Source organism: Empidonax traillii, unplaced genomic scaffold, assembly GCF_003031625.1.
Source record: "Empidonax traillii isolate 1590-97213 ecotype Southwest subspecies unplaced genomic scaffold, ASM303162v1 scaffold1843:size56150, whole genome shotgun sequence".
In the NCBI taxonomy this organism is placed as follows: domain Eukaryota; kingdom Metazoa; phylum Chordata; class Aves; order Passeriformes; family Tyrannidae; genus Empidonax; species Empidonax traillii.
The window spans coordinates 16,373-36,905 of NW_020957036.1; the positions used below are offsets into that span (position 1 = coordinate 16,373).

General features: G+C 52.0%; 1 protein-coding gene across 1 annotated transcript in view; it reads right to left on the reverse strand.

The window, feature by feature from the left end:
- LOC114071107 (voltage-dependent T-type calcium channel subunit alpha-1H-like) overlaps positions 1–20,533 on the reverse strand; it is a gene marked incomplete at both ends in the record, with an annotated part of 51,629 nt that overhangs the window by 14,829 nt on the left and 16,267 nt on the right. The window contains 2 exons of the mRNA XM_027908798.1: positions 14,997–15,406; positions 20,028–20,526. Of these exons, the coding sequence (XP_027764599.1) occupies positions 14,997–15,406; positions 20,028–20,526 (909 nt within the window). The remainder of the gene's footprint in view (positions 1–14,996; positions 15,407–20,027; positions 20,527–20,533) is intronic.

Sequence of the window (20,533 nt, forward strand, 5' to 3'; positions counted from 1 at the left end):
AGGAGCTGAAGTGGCTTGATGGAGAAATTAAGTTCAAGGAGAGGGTAATTCTTCAGAAAAATGTGAGCAATTGTCTCAGAGCGGCCTCTGAGCGCTGAGTGGAAGAGGGAAAGATTGAAGAAGATTAGGAGAGGTTTTCTGAGGTTCAAGGAGCTTGGGGGGAGAAGGAGAAAACAAAAATGTTGGGTGGGCAGCAGGAGAAGAGCTGAGGGTGTGTCTTGCAGAACAGGGTGTTGCCTACCTGAGACTGTTCTGGGGGCACCGATGTCTACAGTGAGATTCCAAAAGTCAGGACTCCCAAGCTCTTTCTCTAACTCCAAATTTAATACCTTGCCTCTCACATGATCCTAAACATGTATCAGACATTTGGGCACAGGAAGTTCTTTACGGGTTTCCCTTTGGGATGTGCAGAGATTTTTATTAATCACAGAATCCCAGAATGGTTTGGGTTGGAAGGGACCTCAAAACCCATCCAGTTCCACCACGGTAGGGACACCTTTCACCAGCCCAGGTTGCTCCAAGCCCCATCCAACCTGGCCTTGGACACTTCCAGGGATCCAGGGGCAGCCACAGCTTCTCTGGGCAACCTGTGCCAGAGGGCACTGCCCACCCTCCCAGGGAAGGTACAGACCCAATTTTGATACAACTCCTCTGCAGCTTCCAGAAACACTCCTGAAGAGCTCAAAATTCAAAAGCCTCCTCAGGATGGAAATGATTATCTGCAAATCCACATCTGCAAGCCAGGCAGCAGCTCCTCCCTACTCAGCTTCCCCCTCAGGGAAGGGGGAGCCAGGAGAACAAATTCAGGGAAAATCCACCTTTCCCTCTCCTCTGGCAACCCCGAAGCAAGCCAAGCAATTGTTACAAGCTTATTTTTGTCCCCCAAACCCCAGTGCTGTGAGCAGCCCAGGGTGCTCCAGGCGGCAGCCAAGGCAGGCAGATGGAAGTTTGGAGCTGCCGTTGCTGTTCCCGCGAGTGAATTATTGATCCGTTCTTTTAGCCACCAGCACCAGACTAAAGCTGCAATTAAAACCCATCCCCAGCGATCAAAAAAAAAAAAGAAAAAGCAAAGACAAAAAGGTACAAACCCAGAGACTGTATTTGCCAGCAGCCCTGCAGCTGGAAGGTTAGGATGGGAACGAGCCGCTCCCAGGAGATCATCGCTCCGTTTGGAACGTGAAACACAGAGTGCCCTGAGTTGGGAGGGACCCACAGGGATCATCCAGTCCAACTCCTGTCCCTGAACAGACACTCCAGTAATCCTACCCTGTGCCCCAGAGGATCATCCAAACCCTCCTGCAGCTCTGGCAGCCTTGGGGCTGTGCCCACTGCCCTGGGGAGCCTGTTCAGTGCCAATCACCCTCTGGGGGAAGAACCTTTCCCTGAGATCCAACCTGACCCACAGACACAACTTCAGGCCATTCCCTGGGTCCTGTCCCTGGTCACAGAGAGCAGAGATTGGAGCTGCTCCTCCTCTGCCCCTCAGGGGGAAGCTGCAGACCCCTCGTGTCTGAGAAATTTCAAAATAACAACTCCAACCACCATCGTCCCTCCCGCTCTCCCTGAGACAACAGCACTTGGTTTTGCTGAGGCAAGGAAGGCCAAAAGGGGTCAGGAAGGAACCCCCAGGCACAGCTGCCCTTCAGCACAGTTGGAGCACTTGGTAATTCCAAGCTTTCTCTCCGTTCAGCGTCCAAGTGGGAGCACAGAGCAGAGGGAGAGCTCAGGGACTCCTGTTTCTCACCAGGTGTTTGGATCTAACAGCTGTTGGATTTCCACCTGCCAGAATTCCTTGATTTCAGTGCAGCCACCACTGAGTTTGGAGATGGCCCAGTGCTTCCACATTTTCACCATCTTGACAAAAAAACCCCAACGAAATGAAATTATGTTAAACAACCACCAAAATTCAGAGATGAGCAAGGATCAATACTCCCAGAAAATAACTGTGCTGACTCTGCAATGTGTTTCTCTTGTAATAATTATTCCTAACACTGGGAGAAGAAGCCAAAAATCGGGAAAATGGGACTTCAAAACTGAAGAGGTGACACTGCATTGCACTTTTCTCATTCCTTTTGTGTGAGCCATCCCTTACCCCCACACCTGCCCTGGATTTCAGCGTGTTTTTATTGTTATGGGAACAAAATAGTACGGGGGAAAAAAAAAAAAGAAGTTCACTCGCTCTGATTTTATAGAATATAAAATCACTGCTAAAATAACAAAATTCAATTATATTAACCCTAATTAAAATTACTGCAATTCACTACTAGCACTACTAGGCTGCAGTGCCAGGCTGGTGAACACCCCAGAGCAGAGTGGAGTGGATGGTTTGATTGTGGGGGGGTTGCCAGTTCAGCCTTGGCGAGCTGGGCAAAGGGGCCTGTTAGCAAACACTAATTACCCAGCACTAATTATGGCAGCAATAACAGCACCTCTCCAACCATCAGCGCTGATGCTGTGAGCCCTGAGTGATGGAATTACGGGCTGCTGATTTGAAGGGGAGCTGCGAGGCAGAGAAAAGCAAAGGTAAAAGGGGCAGCACGTTCCATCCCAACCCCACCCGAGGGCAGGATCCACGGCAGGATCCACGGCAGGAGGAACCCTCCAAGCTCTGCCTCTGCAGCCCTATGGAATCCCAGGCTCTGCCAACCCACCTGGGGAAAGGTTGTCACACAAACCAACCCCCCAAAAAGGATTTCACTGCACTTCCCATCCCTGGGAGTGTCCAAGGCCAGGCTGGATGGGGCTTGGAGCGATCCGACCTAGCGGAAGATGCCCCTGCCCACGGCAGGGGGTGGAACAGGATGAGCTTTAAGGTCCTTTCCAAACTGTTCTGTGGTTGTGTGATTATTCCATTTGCAACCTTCTACCATGCCACCCTCAAGTTTTCCTCCTGGCAGTTTGTCCTTCCCGAGGAAACAACCCAGAGAAAAACCCAACCTGATCCCCGTCCTCCGAGCAGCGACGTCAGGAAACAGGCAACACGAGGTTTCGTTTGCAGAGAGTGGGAGTGAAAGGGAATTTAAATGAAACCTCCTGTGTAGTGGCTTTAATAAACTGGTAAAGCTACAACACCAACCATGTGCAAACAGTGAGCCCTTGAGAAGGCAACTGAGCTTGCAAACGCTTCTGCCCTGACGGAAAATCCTCCTCAGGGGTCTCCAAAGCAGATAGACCGTGGTGAAAGCTGTCAAATTATTTCATGTGGGGGGATGCACAGTGGATCTCAAGCAATTATTTGCTAAAACCCAGGACTTGCTCAGATGCTCTTGCTGGAGAAGGTGGTGAGTGTTTCCATGGCAATGATTGCCTTGGTGACCATGTGCTGCTAAACCACCCCGACCTTCAGGCATCTGAGCACAGCCAGGGCCTTCCTCCTTTGCTGTCTAATGATGTTTTGGTTTTTTTTTTTTTCAAAATTTGAGTTCATCCCCATCCAAAAGTTGCCCAAGGTGGTCGCGCAGGGACCAGAGAAGCAGGAATTGCTACCCAGAAGCATCTTCTGGTATCCAACCCTGAGTTAACCTTTCCACCAGCCAGGTGCAAAGCAAGCCCAGCCCCAAGCCTGGCTGGTCCTGAGCAGTGCTGAGCCTCAATCTGTAAACCAGGGCAAGATGCACAGGAGGCTCAGGAATTCATTAGCCCAGACATCAAAAGCACACGAATCTATCTGCATTTAAACCTTCTAAGAGAGGTCACACTGAGAGACAGCCGTGTTAACAAGGTGGAGGATCGAGCTGGCACATCAAAAAGCGGCTTTGCACACAAGCAGGTTTCCTCCCAGGGAGGAAATTTATCCAGATTTCTGTGGAAGAGTCAAAAATGGGGCCGTGTCTCCCTCCACACAAACTCTGTGCTATCACAAGAGCTTTATCCCGAGCTCATGGAGCAGAAAATTGTTTGCATCTCTGCCTTTCAGAGCTTCCACCGCTTTCCTTCCCAACTTCCATCACTGGACACAAACTCCTTCCGAGCGACCGGTGGCCCGAAACCCGATCCAACTGAACCATTACACGAGCTCCTTTTTGAATTTGCACAAACCCTGCACTCTGCAACTCCCAAGTGGGTTTCTATGGAGATGTTAAAAAAAAAAAAAAAAAAAAAAAAAAAAAAAAAAAAAAAAAAAAAAAAAAAAAAAAAAAAAAAAAAAGGAACTGCAAGGCAAAAAACTTGAGAAGAGCAGCAAACGCTGGGTGAGAGGAGTGTGAGGGGTGAATTAGAGACCTGTTAGCTCGGGGCTGAGGGGAAGGGGGTGAGTTACAGCTTTGGTGACAGGCATTACCCACAGTGACACTGCAGGGAGCATCACACAGGGTTTAATTCACTGCAGGCAGCGGGGCATTAACATGGAGAGGGCAGCCCACCCCAGCACCATCAGGAGAGGGAGGGATGTGAGCATTCCCGAAGCAGCAGCAATCCTTGGGCATGAAGAGCTGCTCAGAAGAGCCTCTCAGAGCAGCTCTGCCCCCTTAATCTGCACTGCTCAGCAGAGGAGCCCAAACCTTGCAACTTCCTGCACAGGCTGTTTTAGAGCTTTTAAAACAAACCCAACACAAAACAGGAAGGATGTGATTACTGGAAATGGGTGTGAACTATCCCACAGTCCCACCCCATCAATCTTCATGGCTTTCACTGTTTGCATCTCTGAGACAGAGCTTTCACATCCCATCCCAAAAGTCCTGCTGGATCAGAGTTCTGGTCTGAACTGGTGCCCAGCTTCCCTGACACCCAGGTTAGGTCCCAGTTTGGCTCCAGTCAGAGAATCACAGATTATCCTGAGCTGTGAGGGACCCACAGGGATCATCCTGGCCCCCCATAGGACACCCCAACAATCCCACCCTGTCCCTGAGAGGATCATCCAAACCCTCCTGGAGCTCTGGCAGCCTTGGGGCTGTGCCCATTGCCCTGGGGAGCCTGTTCAGTGCCAACCACCCTCTGGGGGAAGAACCTTGTCCCTGAGATCCAACTTTGTCTTATTTAAACAAATCTCCATTAAAATCAACCAGCCAGGCCTTCGCACTTCAGCCTGTGCAGGCAGAGGAGGGAGGGAGGACACAGGGACAGTGCAAATGTGGCAGGGGACACTGAACTGCCCAGACTGCCCCTGGCTGTCTGGGGCAGAGGCAGAGCATCCCTGCCTTCAGCCCCAGCAATCAGGACATCTGTTTTTGAGAGAACACACAATAAATGGTCTGGAGCATCTTCTACCTCCTGGTGAGTGGTCACCCCTGGGATTCGAGCATATGGCTGCAGCAAGCCTGGTTAGTGCCAGCCTGATTCTTTAACTATTAAACCATCCCCTCAGGCTCTGAATCCTGCATTTTCTGTGTATATCATACAAGGGAAAAAGAATTTGATTTGGGGTTTCGAGAGTTTCAGGCGGGGATATACAATTAGGAGAGGATTTGCTTCGGATTGTGATAAATAACCCTGGGCTGGAGCACCTCAGAAAATCTCTGTTCTTCACTCGGCTGTGATGGCACAAAGCCTTCTGCAGGGCTGTTTTACATGCTTTCCCCAGAGCCCAAACTTGTTAACCTTCATTTCACTGCGTGTTTTCAGAGGAGTGACAGCTGCAGCCATAAATACAGCATTCAGATTTCATGTCAGAGTTAAAAAATCCAATATGTATGAAACCCTCTGCTATTACACACCGACTGGCAAGGAGGGGGGGGAAAAGGAGTGGGAGGAAACCCAGAGCATTAAATCATTTCTGAAATACAAAAGGGCTTCTGCGAGCTTCGGGTAGGAAACATCCTCTCCACTGTTCACTGGGGCAGCTTTACCTGTCTGTAAATCTGAGCCTGCCTGTCCATCAGCTCTCCCACAGCTTAAACTTAAGTCTCAGGAACAGGGAGAATCTGTGCTTGGGAAAGGAAGGAGCTGAGGAACATCCTGAGCCATCAGACTCCCCTCGGTGCAGCCAGGGAGTGACTCCTGCTGCTTTGGGGTGGGGGGGGGGTCTGGATGTGCTGGGAGCCCAGCGGGAAGGAAGGGAGGTAAATAACATCACTCCAGCCTGGAAAGATGGGGACACAGCTAGGGAAGGAAGAGCAGGCAAGAAGAGCAATGGGAATGCTCTTTTGGCTGTCTTGGAGAAGCGTTTTGGTGGGTTGTGCTGTCCTCGGGGGATGTGGGGAGCCATCCCCCCCCCAGCACCTCTGGCTCTGGGTGCTTCCAGAGGCATCCACAGCTCCTGACAGTCCTCAGCACACAAACTGGGATTTCTGGCGCTGAATCCCCCTGCATTTCCACGCTCTGCAGTTCGGTCCCTTGTACTTTGGCACCACGGCAGAGGATTCCTGCCAGCCCTCCAACGTACCATATCAGTAGTTCTGCTTTGAAGACATTCAAGATGCTGATCTCTTCTTTTGGCAGCTCCAGGAGGCTGTAACTCAAGTGAGAGACCTTCTGCAGCACAGCCCCATCACACAGGCCACTGGCAAGGAGATAATTGCCCAGCAACCCACGCTGCTCTGGCCTCCCTGGCTCAAACTCATTTCCACAAATGACTTCCAACTGCACTCCCTGCACCGCTGACCCGAGCAAACGACGCTCACGGGGTGGATGTTCTGCCTCTGAACCCTTCAGGAATACAAGGAAAACTCTGATTCTCTCCAATATTCCCCCCCCTGCCCCGTGGTTTGATTTATTTCCTCTTATTGATTGGATTTGGGGCAGCTTGGAGCTGTGAAATTCCTGCCTGCACTCCGGATAGCTGAGAGCAAAGGGGATCAGAGAGCCAGGGCTTTATTCCACTGCTCCCATCACTGAGCTCCAGGTAGAGCTCCCAGGAGCAGCCAGCACGCTCTGGCTTCACAAAGCCCCTCAATCCAAACAGACAAATCCATGTATAGTCATGCCCAGAGTCAGGGAACTACAGGATCCATCTGTCTGCAGAGCCAATTCCCTTTGGAGTACATAAAATAAACTGCTTTTCTTTCTGCTGCTTTCTCCCTGGGGGCACTAGAGTAAAAAAGGTTTGGATTTGTCTGTGTGTGGGACAAGGAGAGGACAAGGACAGGGAGAGAGGAGGTATTAATCTGTACAGGGATCAGGCAGGAGAGAAAACTCCTGAGAAATCCCCTCATGGGAGGAAGAAGCCAAGGGAGCTCCTGCCCCATCCTCCTCAGTGGCAGAGTCCCTGCTCTCACAAGCTTTACCACTGATGCTCCAAGGCCTGTGAACAGTGTTTTTTTTCCCAAATTGGGACTCAGGCTGTCTTTAGGGCTGTAAACCAGACAGAGCAAACAAAAATAGAGCTTTAAAAGAATGCATGAAGGAATGCCAAACCTCCCTCATTCTCCAGCAAGAGTCTCGCTCCTTTCAGATGCTTTCCCCACTACACCTCTCAAAACCACTTATGAAAAAGCAGCCCCATCTGGTAACAAAAGACCCAGGAGGAGCTTTTCAAGGAGGAATTTAAAGCTTCATTCATAACTGTGCAAAATCTCGGTGCCCTGGGTGGAGAGTCCTGGTTCAAACCCGAGGGAAATCCGTGGCTGGGGTTGAGGGCAGCAGTGAATGTACCTGGTTAATTCTGTGCAGGGTGGTTCTCCCTGGAGGAAGGTGACAGTTTGCTACTCATGAGCATTTCATGTACTGCCAAGTACAACCCCCCTTTCTGCCCCAGGTGTGGCATGGCTGGTTTTTGTTTTTTTACACCTTCCCAACACCTTCTCTGTTAAATCCATATTTTAAGCCTTTCTGTGTTCTCCAGGTCTGCAGAGAGAGCAACCATGCACAGGCAATGGCTGGAAATGCACAAAGGTATTAAATTAAACACGACCATTTCCTTTGTTTCCTCACAGCTGGGAACCACAGGCACCACCAGTCCATGGCACAGCACCAGCAGGTACCACCCTCCCCATCTGCAACCCCCTTTGTGTCCACTCCTGCTGCATTTGGGTTGAATTTGGGCTCTAAACTCAGTTCCAGAGTCTACCTGCAACTTCCAGAAACATTAGGAAAAAATCCTTCCCTGGGAGGGTGGGCAGGCCCTGGCACAGGGTGCCCAGAGAAGCTGTGGCTGCCCCTGGATCCCTGGAAGTGTCCAAGGCCAGGCTGGACGGGGCTTGGAGCAACCTGGGCTGGTGGAAGGTGTCCCTGCCCACGGTAGGGCGTGGGACTGATGAGGCTTTAAAGTCCCTTCCAACCCAAACCATTCCAGGATTCTGTGGTATGAATGGTCCAGGAGAGGTTCAGTGCTCTCTTCCCATTCCCCCCTCTCCTTCCAGGGAGGCAGCTGGGAGGATGGGAAGCTGCTGCCTCGTGCTTGGGCTGCTCAGAAGGACCTGGCTGGGGCTCTGCACGTGTCCTGAGGGCTCAGTGTCGTCTCTGGAGCTGCTGGTTGCAGCTGCCATGAGCCACACACTGCAGCTCTACCCTTGAACTCGCATCCTGTCATCGCTCAGACAAGGGACCTGCTTTGGAGCAGCCGAACAAAGCCCAACCCCGCTCACAAACCCACTCCCAGATGAAAAGAACTGAGCTGGCAGCCAGCAGGAAGGCACAGACCCAACACACAACACCACTCTCTGTTTGGGAAAGCCACTTTCTTGCTGACAGGGTCCCTCTGCCCAGCTGTGCCAAACCTCCCTGTCCTGGAGCGCGTCAGAGCCGCCGTCACACGGGATTGGGACTGGCCACCCGTGGCTGTGATTTACACACATTCCCCACAAAATACAGCTGGCAAGTGCACTCTGCTTTCATTCTCGGGGCTGTACCACACTTGGTTTATTTTACCTGCCAGCTGAAATGCAAACAGTCTGTCTGTGTTCTCCCCATCCCAGCCCGCTGCCGTCACGTGGGGCTCGCAGGGCCCTGAGATCTGAAGCTCAGCTGAACCACTGCGTGACCCAGAGGGAAGAGACACATCTGGTGGGTCCTGCCCACTGTGGGGCTGGTGCTGAGCACATCTCCAGTCTCCACACAGCAGCCTGTGCTGGGAAGGGCTGTTCCTGTCACCTGCTCGCAGTGGGGGATGTGATTTATGCGGCCGATCCCTCATCACAGAGAACAACTAATGGCACAAGGGAGGGGAAGGAACTGGTGGGAAAACATGCCCACAGTTCCACAGGGAATATGGGAATTATTCCCCAGGCTAATGAGCACATCCATAGGAACCAGCTCAGACTGCGAACCCCCCTGTTGTTCCGCCTCTCCCCCGACTGCTCAGCGTGTCAGCACTCCCTGAGTTATTACCCTCACTTTCTGCTCTGGAGAGGTGCTGTTCCTGTCTGCTCAGAGGCACAGGGATGGAAGGATCTCATATGCTTTCCCTTATATAGTAAAAAAAAATATACCAAGAACATATGATCCAACAGAGGGAAAACAGAGCAGAGGAGGAGTCAGTTCGATGAGAGGAGAGAGTAAGACAGAGAGGAGGCTCCACCGAGCAGGTTCCACACCCTTTGCCATGACAGCTCAGGTCCAGCAGTGATTTAACCCTAAGCCAGGGTTAAATCTGCTCTTCCACCCTGCTTTTACCTGAGAATATTTGCCACCAGTTCATTCCACCTTGCCTCTGGTCCTTGATTCCCTCTGCCGTGGGAATGGCACCTTGCCAGGTGTAAATGCTGCTGGATCTGAGCAGCTCTGCAGCCTGAACTGTGCAGGGGGATCCCCAAACTGTTCCTGACTTGACAAGAGGGTCTGTCTGAAGGAAAAAGGGGCCTGGATGAAGGTGGTCTGGAGAGCAATAAAAACATGGTGTAACCTTGGGGCACAAAACATGGAAAATGCTCCTTTCTTCCCCAAGACAAAGCCCTTCTCTTCCCTCCCAAGAGGTGGAGACACAATTCAGGTTATCACAAGTTGTTGGTTGAAAAAGCCCAATTTCCATCACGGTGTGAGCTCTCCACTGACCAAACCAAGGCTTGGGAAGGCCCACTCTGGCACCTCAGAGAGGGAGCAGGGAAGGGACAGCTTGGGATGCACCTGACACACCCCAAACACATAAACCAAAGGACTACTAAGGGCAGAATAAGCCTCCCATCATTTGTGCAATAAGCACAAACACACTGGGTGGGTTTTCTGATCCCAGGTTGGACTGTTTCCTTCGAGTCCAGCCAAGGGTGTGAGTTCTTGAAATTGGATCCTGCAGAAACGTGGAAGAGTGAACAAGTTTTGCCAGCTGAAAGCGAGAATCTCAGAGCAGGATAGTATTTTATTGACTCACAACTCAAAAGGAATTTAAGCAATTTGCTTCAAACACCGCTGCAAGATTCTCCTCTGCTTTCTGAGTAAGTGCTGAGCTTCCCATGCCAAACCAATATTTCAAGGCAGAACTGACAAATGCTGAAGCAGGGACGTCACTGGAGGAGTGAGTTGCTACCTTAAATCACACAGAATTACTTTTACTCTGGAATAATAAAATGTGCTGCTCAAAACCCAGCACTTGTCTCACTCTGACAAGCCACGGACCACTGGGTGCCCCTCAAGGTCAGCCCCAACCTGCTCCAAAAGCAGCTGCTCCGAACGAAACACGCCGTGGATGAGGGATCAGAAAAGCAATTAAAAGCTCTTTGAACGGCAATAGCTTGGAACAAATAGTAATTTGTACTTCTCTTCTGAGAAGCGAATATAAAGTAGCATTTCTAGTGCCATTTGATGTAAATTGAGCCTTTTATGCGGAATCATTACAAGTATCAACAGCTACTTCAGCAAATTCCTCTGGGAAGCCAAGTGGGGGGCTCTTCTTAACAGTTTAAACAAGAGGTGCTGCTGGATGATTTCAGAGCTCCAGAGGGGTGACACCAGCATTTCCCCCGGACAAATGAAGAACTCTGTCCTTGTACTGGATGACCATGGAGCTGGGAATCAAGGAAACCTAAGAAGCAGCAATTATTTCCTCAGAGCAGTCAGTGAAGCTGCGTCTGGGGCAAAAAGGAGTCACCTCTGAGAGGCTGGAAACATCCTTGAACAGGCCATACACCTTTGGTAGGTATCCCATCCCCCTGTCCCAATGGCATGGCAGAGGGGGTGCCTCTGGAGTGCACCTGCTGGGTTGCTGCAGTGCCGTGGCACGTTCTCAGACACTCTGGAGAACTGTCAGCTGCAATGAATGCACAACAAAATCACCCAATATACTGAAATTGCCTGGAAGATTAATGCAAGGATTGCCTTCTGCTCTGTACTTGGCTTCCCTCAGCTGTGTGAGGGCTTAAAATAAATAAATAAAGCGCAGAAGGGAAAAAAAAAAAAAAAACAAAACCAAACCAACAAACCAGGAATTCCAAACCAGGCAATTAACCTTTGGAATCCAAGTTGTGCTGCTGTTAATTAAGAGCATCCTGTAAGCTCCTAATTCCCAGCTGTGTCTGAGGTGCAGTTGGAGCAGGAGCTGCCTGTGAACCCCACGGATGAGCCGGGCAGGATCCGACTGCTGCTAATGGCTGGAATCCCAAAGAAACTCGCTTCCCATCAGCAGCTGCCTCCTGCTACCCGGATCTCCTGCCACAGATGGGATGTGCTGCCAGCAAATCTTTACCCTGCCTCGTGAGAAGAGCAGGATCACTGAAGGACAGCTCTGCAAAGCACCTCCAGCATCTCCTCATCAACATGGCCATGGGACAGGATCCCGGGCCTCACAGGGAATTCTAGGGTTTGAAACAATGGGTTTAAACCCCATCAGCCAAGAGCAGCCAGGGCAGCTGTGTGAGCAGAGTGCTGGGAGCTTCACATTCCCATAAAAACACATATGGAAGCCTCAAGATCTGGATATGGACAGAGCTCTCGTTCACCTGGACATCACCTTCCTGTCTGGCCAAGGGGTGCTCCCAAAGCTCTGCTGCAGCACCCACATCCCCCTGCCCTGTGGTGACAGTAAGAGCCAGAAGCCCACCAGGTTTTGCCTCCAGCCTGGCACCTTCCAACCTCGATTCCCTCACCCAGAACACACGGACAGTGATGCTCCACTGCCTCAAGAGGGCTCCGTGAGACTTCTCTGCAGAGCACTGCCGTGTCCCAGGATGAAAGGCAAGATTAACACGGGACCAGCACTGCTCTATCTTCCTCACCATATGTCGTTCAGAACCCCCCACCTCTCCCACACACACAGGATTGATGCCTTGGCTCTGAACAGCGCTCAAATCAAAATGTCTGTGCTGTGCCCATCTATTTGCAAAGCCACTGATGACTAGGAAGGTCTGACAAGCCGGAAAAAGAAAAGCAGGATGCCACTAATAATTTTTTATAAAAGGGATTTGGCATTTCCTCACAGGCAGGGAGGTTTGAGGAAGGCTCTTCAGTGGTTTGTTTGCAGCCTGGTTTGATACAACCAGTCACTGGCTGAAAATAAATGGCCAAAGTCAAGACCAGGGAACCTGCTTGAGCTGTTTCACCCAGAACAAATGGTGGGGAGTGCTGGTGGGACAGTTTTCTCAGAGAAATTGTGGATGCTCCTGCTCTGGAAGTGTCCAAGGCCAGGTTGGACAGGACTTGGAGCAATCTGAGCTGGTGGAAGGTGTCCCTGCCCATGGCAGGGGGTGGAACTGGATGAGCTTTAAGGTCCCTTCCAACCCAAACCATTCCAGGATTCCATGATTCTGTTTTGCAGGGATTCAGGGTCCAGGAGACCCATTCCCATGGTGTTGTCAGCAGTCACAGAGCACCAGCTCCCCAACGGGAGCCCCTGAACGCTGCTCTCGGGGTAACACTGAACAGCTTGGCGGGAGTGAGGAAGACAGAGGACAGCCACAGAGCGCTCCTAAATCCTTCTGCCTTTTGGAATGACCTCCAGGTTTGCCCCTGGGAGGATGGAGAAGGAGATATAGTAACACCCACACCTGGTTACAGCCTGGGGAAGGCTCACACCTCGCCTTGCAGGACCTGCTCCGAGCAGAGGGGCTGGGCAGCCCCTGCCACTGGGGAATCAGAAAGCTGTGATGAAACTGTTTTTCCTGGCAATGCTCATGGCTTACCCAAACAGAGCTGTTCTCCCCTCCCCTCCATCCCCACACCACGCTGTGGGGCTGGGACACTTCCACACAAAGCAGCCCCCGGCCTGAGCCCGGCAGCCAAATCTCACACAAGGGAGGGCTGCGGGTTCCCAAATCACCCCCCTCATTTGCCACAGGAGCCCTGGATTTTCCTGCCTAACAGTCTGGGAGCCCAGAGCCGTTCCCTATCGCTTTTGGACAGTGCCTGATCCTCTGGGACACCGCTGCTAGGGAGGGTTTGGGTGAGGTGTCACCACCCCGGGCTCCTCATCCCGCGGTGTCCCAGGGACGCTCCGCGGGCAGGCACGTGGGGGAACTTCCACAGGTTTCACTTCAAAATTCCTCCCTTTTTATTGGGCCCACACCGGGCAGGAGCCAAAAGCTTCAGAGCCTTTATTGCCACTGGCTTTGAGACGGTTTAAAGCGAATCTTTTACGAGGTAAAACCCAACGCGAACCTGCCGGCTGCAGCTTTCCCGGGCGAGCAGCAAGGACGTGATTATCACAATTTACCATCATCCAAGCGATCGTGGACACAATCCATGTGATCCCTGGGTTTTCTCCCTGCTGCCTGCCTAAGGTTTTTTCCCCCAGCTCCCATCACAGCCATATCCAAGGACTGACAGAGCTGCATCCACCTGACAGAAGGGTATCCATGCAGAAATGCAGCTGCCAAGAGGAATGAACGGTCTATTCAGGAGCCATTGACAAGGTGTACTTCCCAATTTTGAAACTTGTTGTGGAACAACTAAGCAGACGGGAAGCTGACAGCGACAGCTCTATCCCTGTTGGGTTTGGACACTCTCTGCTGGAACTCTGAGCCAATTTATTGTTGCACACCTGAGGTTTGGGGGGGTTTTAGCTGAGCGCTCGCTTTTCTGATAGAAAATACGTCTCAGCTCAAAATATGGGGGGGGTTTAAAGCACAGCAGTGGAGAGAAAATCAAGTAGCAGCACTCTAGGGACCCATTTGTCATGGTCCTGAGCAGGACTTCATCCTGGGAAACGATGGGAAATATAATGCAGAGCCTCTTGTCCTCCCTTTGGATGGATTATGCTGCTCAGTCTGCCTTTCCTCCTCACTCCTGAACGGAGAGACCATGGAATGAGGAGAAACAGCTTTATAAATAACTTTGACCTGTTCCTGATCCTGCAGTGAAGATTCTGGGGGAGCACTGGATGAGCCTCTGACTATCCCCCTCCCAGAAGATCAGTCCAAGGATGTCCTGGCCTCACTGGGATGAATTTCCTGCACCTGATACAGAGGTGTCTCAAGAAACACCAGAGAAAACAGCTGAAAAGAACCATTTTTTTTCTCCAAGAAAGAAAAGCCCAGAAGAACGCAACTCTCCCAGAGCGACCAACTGGAGATGCTCAGATGACTCACCTCCCTTCTGCCACTGCACAGCCCCTCCAGCCTCCACCAGCCAACAAGGACAAGCTGTCCTCACTGCCAGCACCACTCTCTGCCATCACCACGTTCAGACTAACACTGGCAAGAGCAGCACAATTTCTCAGCAACCACTTAAAAGAAAGACCTACTTGCACCCTACGAGATCAAATTAAAGGTTTTGGAGCCCTCAGGGAGAAACTAACTTTTTGTTGTTGTTGTTCTTTGCTGTTTTAGCACTGCCTGAATAGTTCAAGCCTTTATATAAAGGTCCAGGACCAAAGAAGAAGTTTCTATGTGGGTTGCCTGCACTAAAAGGCCCACTGTGCACCACCACCATCGGTCCAACGGGATATTTCCACCAGAAAAATTCATGTTTATGAGAATAACTCAGAGCCAACAAGCAGCAAAGCTCCGAGTAAGCATGGCCAACACACGTATTTCAGCTCTGCACACCTCAGAGCTAAACTCCCCACCCCTCACTCTGCCAGCCCCCCTGCAGGGCGTTCCACACGCCAAGGATGCCTCCGCTCAACATGCTCACGCAGGATCAAGGTGTTTCCAAACGGCATGAAAATCACTTATTCCTCTTCTGATACAGCTCTGAAGGTTCCCCCCACGCCGTGAAACCCCCGACCCTCAGAGCTGCCCACCCAGGGCCGCACTCACCTGCTCGTGGTACTCGATGCCCATGCTCAGGGTGTTGATGAGGATGGCGATCATGATGCCCCGGTTGAAGTACTTGCTCTCCACGATCCTCTTCAGTTTGCTGCCAAAAGCCTTCCACAGCTGCACCACCTTGTTCCTCTCCTTGGGTTTTTTCTTCTTCCTCCTCCTCCTGCCCCTCTGCTGCTGGAGCTGGTCCCGGTGGTCGCCGTGCCGCAGGTCCTGCGTGAACTCGTAGACGCCGTTGCTGTCGGAGTCGCAGCTCTCGGAGTCGCTGAGGGCGAACTCGGGGTCGTCCAGGAGGCTGGCACAGAAGGGGCAGTCCTGGAGCTCACAGGTCAGGGTGGGGCCAGGGGGGCTGGGCAGGGGGGTGGTGCTCAGCCCCGACAGCCGGCTGGGCGTGCGCCGCAGACCTGCAAGGGACACGCGCGCCGTGAGGCACCGCACCGTGACACCCCGCTCCTGGTCTGCCCTGGGCAGGGCAGCTCCTGCCACCTCCTCAGATCAGTGCAATCACGGCATCATTGAGGCTGGAAAAGACCTCCAAGGTCACTGAGTCCAACCTGTGACTGAACAACACCAGCCCGTTAAAGCATCTTGTGAAGTGCCACGTCTGCTTCACGGGGCTGACTCATGGTGGCCCTTGGAAGTGCTTTCTGAACACTCCCAGGGATGGTGACTCCACCACTGCCCCAGGCAGCCCATTCCAATGGTTAGCCGCTCTTTTAGTGAAGAAATTTTCCCTAATATCCAGCCTGAACCTCCCCTGGCACAACTCAAGGCTGTTTCCTCTCATCCTGTCCCTCGTTCCCAGGGAGCAGAGCCCAACCTACCCCCGGGCTCTCCCCTCCCTATCAGGGAGTTGGAGAGATTAAAACCCTCTCCCCTGAGCCTCCTCTTCTCCAGGCTGAGCCCACCCAGCTGCTCCCCATAGGAATTATTCTCCACACCCTAAAAGAAGCCTTCCAGCCAGCCATCTTACCGAGCAGCTCTGGTTTTGCCTCATTTCCCCCTCTGATTTCCTTTCCCCCAGCCCTGACATTCACCCTCTACCCCCTGCAGAACATGGCACCCATTCAGTGCCCTGAGCTGAGGGAAGGCTGATGGACACACCTCTCCCCTTTCAATTATTCCTGATTATCCTCTGCCCAGGCTCACATCATCAGTGACATCTGAGAGCTTACCAAGCTGTTACACCCAATTTAGCCAGTGCTTCCATTTAGCTCCTAATGAGGAGGGAGAGGGAGGAACGGACCAAAGGTGGCTCCAGACCACGGATCACAGCTCTGGGAGTCACGTAATCTCCTCAGTCTCCTTCATCCCTCCTTCAGCCTTTAATAAAGCTCAGGTGAATTCTTTGCTGGAGGTCCAGGACTGAGTGTTCAGGGTGTTATAAAAATCAGACACGTTGCCACATGTTCTGCAGTGTGAGGAGAAATCCTGACTGCCCTCGTGGAGCCAGGGAATGGAGAGGACAGGGATGAGTGTTACAAGGATGATTTGGGGGGAATGGGAACCAGATTTTACTTCCTCATATTTAACATACAACAAATTCTTAGTTTCCTCTTATTTAGGAACCAAATTCTTAGTTTCCTTATGTTTTGGAACCAGATATTAATGGCAGGGGGAAAATAAAAACCCAACATGAACACAGTACTGGAAGCATGGGATCCTTCCTACAAAAAACCATTTAAGCACCAGTGAAAGTTTACCTTGAGATTCAGGGAAATGAGTAATAAATTCAGGCAGTTTTCCCCTGTCATAGTATCACAGAGGTTTGAAAAGAGCTCCAAGACCATCGAGTCCAACCATTAACCCAGCACCATGTTCACCACTAAACCATCTCCTTAAGTGCTATATCCACGTGCTCCTGTCTGGAGACTGGATGGGGACCACTTGGATTGGTTTTGGAGAGTCCAAGATAAAAGCAGTGGATGCTCCTGGCTCTGGGCCCTGGAGCTTGGAGCTCACCCAGCAGGAATGCTGATTTCAGCCCCCCCCCGGCTGAGCACACCAAACAAAGCTAAAGCGACCCCATCACTTGAAAACTGGGTTGTGACAAGAGTCAAAATACATTTCACTTGCCTGAATGTCACAGAGACATCAGTGACCTTCAGAACGGCCTTGAAAGCCAGGACTGGCCCGCTGGTAACACGTCAAAGACACCAGGAGGAGCAGGAACGTTTCCCCCCTTGCTCAGCCTGCAACAGCACTGCACACCAGCTCCTGCCTGCTCAGGACTGGCCCAACATGGAAAGCCTCAGCACAGGCACAGTAGATGGATAACAGAGGGAGGGGGCTTTCCAGACAGCTTTTAATGCTATCAAAGTGTTAAAAATTATATGAAACACACTGGCGCCACAGATGTCTTCAAAATACCAGAGCCTCCTTGGCTGCCTGCTAAAATAACCTCCCAGCATTGCAGGGCACGAGAACACGGAGGAACAGCCTGTACTTTGTGCTCTTCAAATCCACAACAAAAGGAGGGAAGAGAATACTCTCTCCCACAATTGCATCTTTCCCAGCAGACACCAACCTTGTTTCCAGCTGGGGCTGTGAGTGCCCTGGCTGCTAATGCCTCCTTAATGCTCTCAATTATCACTTCTGTGCTCTCCTCGAACAAGTCTTGCAGTGAACAGACTCTGCCTGTTGACTTGTGAGAGGAGAGAGGGAATTAAGTGAAACAGCTCTTTGTTTGCCCAAAAAGGCTGAGAGCAGGAGGGCTGGGAGAGCTCCTGAGCCCACCTCACCTTCCCCACTGAGAACAGGGGAGGAACCTCACATGGCTCCTTTGCTGGGTTTAGGGGTGGAGAAACACGAGCTGGGAGCTGTGTCTGGCAGAGCTGCACCCTCAGGAGATGGTTTGCTTGGCACCAAAGATCATCCTGAATTCTCAAAGCCATATCCCATCACCCCTGATCTCTGAAGATGGTTGTGGTGCAGAAGTGAATCCGGCTCAGCCCTGCTGGGTTGGGAAGGAGGGTCTGGAAAGAGGCAGAACTGTGGAGGGAAGAGCTGGGCACTGCCATGTGATGTGGCACAAGTGGGAAGGAGGGCCTGGAAAGAGCCAAAGCCATGGAGGGGAAGAGCTGGGCACTGCCACGTGGCAGGACAGGGTCTCCAGCTGGACCTGGCTGCCTCCCATCCCTTCCCTGTGCTCCTCAGGGGATGGATAAGCAGCAGCTCAGCAGCCAAGAACAGCAGCATCCACCCCTTCCCCCAGCTGTGACCACACTTCTGAAAGGAGACAAAACAATTCCAGGAGATTTGTTTAAAGCATTTTGGCATCCTCTGGGCCGAAATCCCCCTGTGAAAAGAGGACACTATAATTGCATTATTAATAACAACTCAATCCAATCTCCAGCTTTCAAAGAACTGCCTCAGGCTACGTGAAAATCTCCCAAAATCCCTGCACTGGCCCTGGGATGTCACAGCTGGGGCTGAGATCTGGGGGCTTTCTTCTCCTGAAGAAAGCTCTCCTTGCAAGCACCAAGATCCAAACCTCCGACTTCGCCAGCTCTCCTGCTCCTCCTCGCCTTCCTGCTGCCAGGCTTCTGCACAGCCTGGGCTTGTATCTCAAGGCAAAACACACATTCTCCCAGTAACCTTCACTCATTTGCATGGCTGGAGATGAACCAGTGATTCACACAGAGTCCTTGCTGAACAACAGAAGAACGCTGCAAACTAACCTTGCCCCCCTCTCTGCCGAGCTCCCAAGCGTTCAGAAGTGGCTGCCCAAGGCAGTTTCTATCAACAATCCACTTTACCCTTTTGTGTGGTCACTGGGGAAAAAAAAAAATAATTCTCAAAGACAAGCCACCCAACCTCTCTGGCAAGTAACCTTTCCTGTGACCCACCCCCCCCTCCCCAAGCGAGGCTCGGTATTTTTTCAGCACACACATCACCAGGGTAAATATTTGTGTCCATGCACACGCAGATAAACAGTTTTGGAAAACACAGGCATTCAAAAAAAAAAAAAAACAGATGACGACTTTAGCTTGAAAAGATTAAAAAATAGAAGCTGGATCTTTTTGACTTTTCAGTGTTTGAGGGCTCAAGACTATTTCTCAGCCTTCAGCTCCAGCCACGAGGGCTGGAAAAAACGTTTTGCAAAATAGAAACCCAAGTGCTGCGTGTAATCACCGCTCCAGCGGGTGATTTATATGTGAAGGGAGATAAAACCTCGCTGACTATTCTGGTGTTGCTGCAGTGTGTACAGATAGGGATGGGACTGAGGTACAAAGGAGTCCCCCAGAACGCTCCTCAGACTGAATGGAGCTCCAAATCTGCAGGAACACCCAGTCCTAGATTTCTTCTGCACGTGGGGGGTGCCTGAGATGTGTAACTCCGCTGCTCCTGCCCTCCTCACATCCTCTGAGGGCCAGCATAGAGCAAGACCCTGCAGTGACCATGGGCCTCCCTCCAAACCCTCTGCTCCTCCTTGCCAGGAAGAAATTCAGAGGCTCAGGGGTCCACCAAAGCAGAACTAGAAGTTTCTAGAAGTGTCTGGTTTGAGTTTTTTCAGTGCCTTCCTGTTTTAGACTTCTTACACTTCCTGTATCTTTTGCTACTCCACCACTTTTCACCTGCTCATCCCTTTCAAGGTGCCTCCCGGCCCCTGGGGCTTCTCTGCCTCAGGGATGGAGCTGGCAGGTCCATCACTCACTGGAGATGTAATTCCAGGGGGTGCACAGGTCTGTTCTTGGGTGGGAACAGAGGGAGAACCTCCAGGACATCACAAGGCACATGAGAGGGGCTCAAACCCACGTTTTGTAACAGCAGGAAAGAGGCCTCCAGCAACGGCCTGAACTCACTGCCTGGACCACCCTGTATCTTGCAAGGGTGCCTTTCCCAGTGACTGCAAACACAGGGACAGAGGGAACAGAGCTCCCAGCCTTCACCTGCCCTTCTTCTGCCTTCAGCAGCCACAAGGCCACCATTAACACCTCGGCTCTCGAGCAATTCGCCCTTTGCCCAGTTTTCCTAAGCAAAAAAAAAAAAAAGCAACCACAGAATCATTTTGATTATCCTTACCATGCTCTCCTACCAGCTGCTGCAGCTTCCCGTAAGGATCCACGCCCAAATTCACCGGGCTGTTAACCACGGCCACCGGTGAATTCCCATTCTTCTTCCCCTTGGGCGCGGGCGCGGAGCCGGCTCTGCCCGTGGGCGAGGGCAGGATGGTGGGGTAGTTGGTGTTGCCGCGGCCGGAGAGCCCGGCGGCCGCTTTGACGCCCGCGGGGGCGTTGGAAGACTTGCAGCTGACGGGGGGCCCCTCCACGTGGCAGTCGGCGTGGTAAATGCTGTGCACGGCCTCGGAGTCGGGGCGGGGGGCCGGGCTCTGCGGCCCGGGGGCCGGGGCGGGGAGCATCAGCTGGGCCCCGGGTTTCACCACCCTGAGCTCCAGGTCGCAGATCTCCGGGCTGGGGCGCGGGCCCCGCGGGCTGCCGTTGCTGATGTGGTAGTGGTGGTGGTGGTGGTGGTGGTGGTGGTGGATGAGGTGGTGGATGGAGGTGATGCGCCGGCGGCCGCGGTGGCCC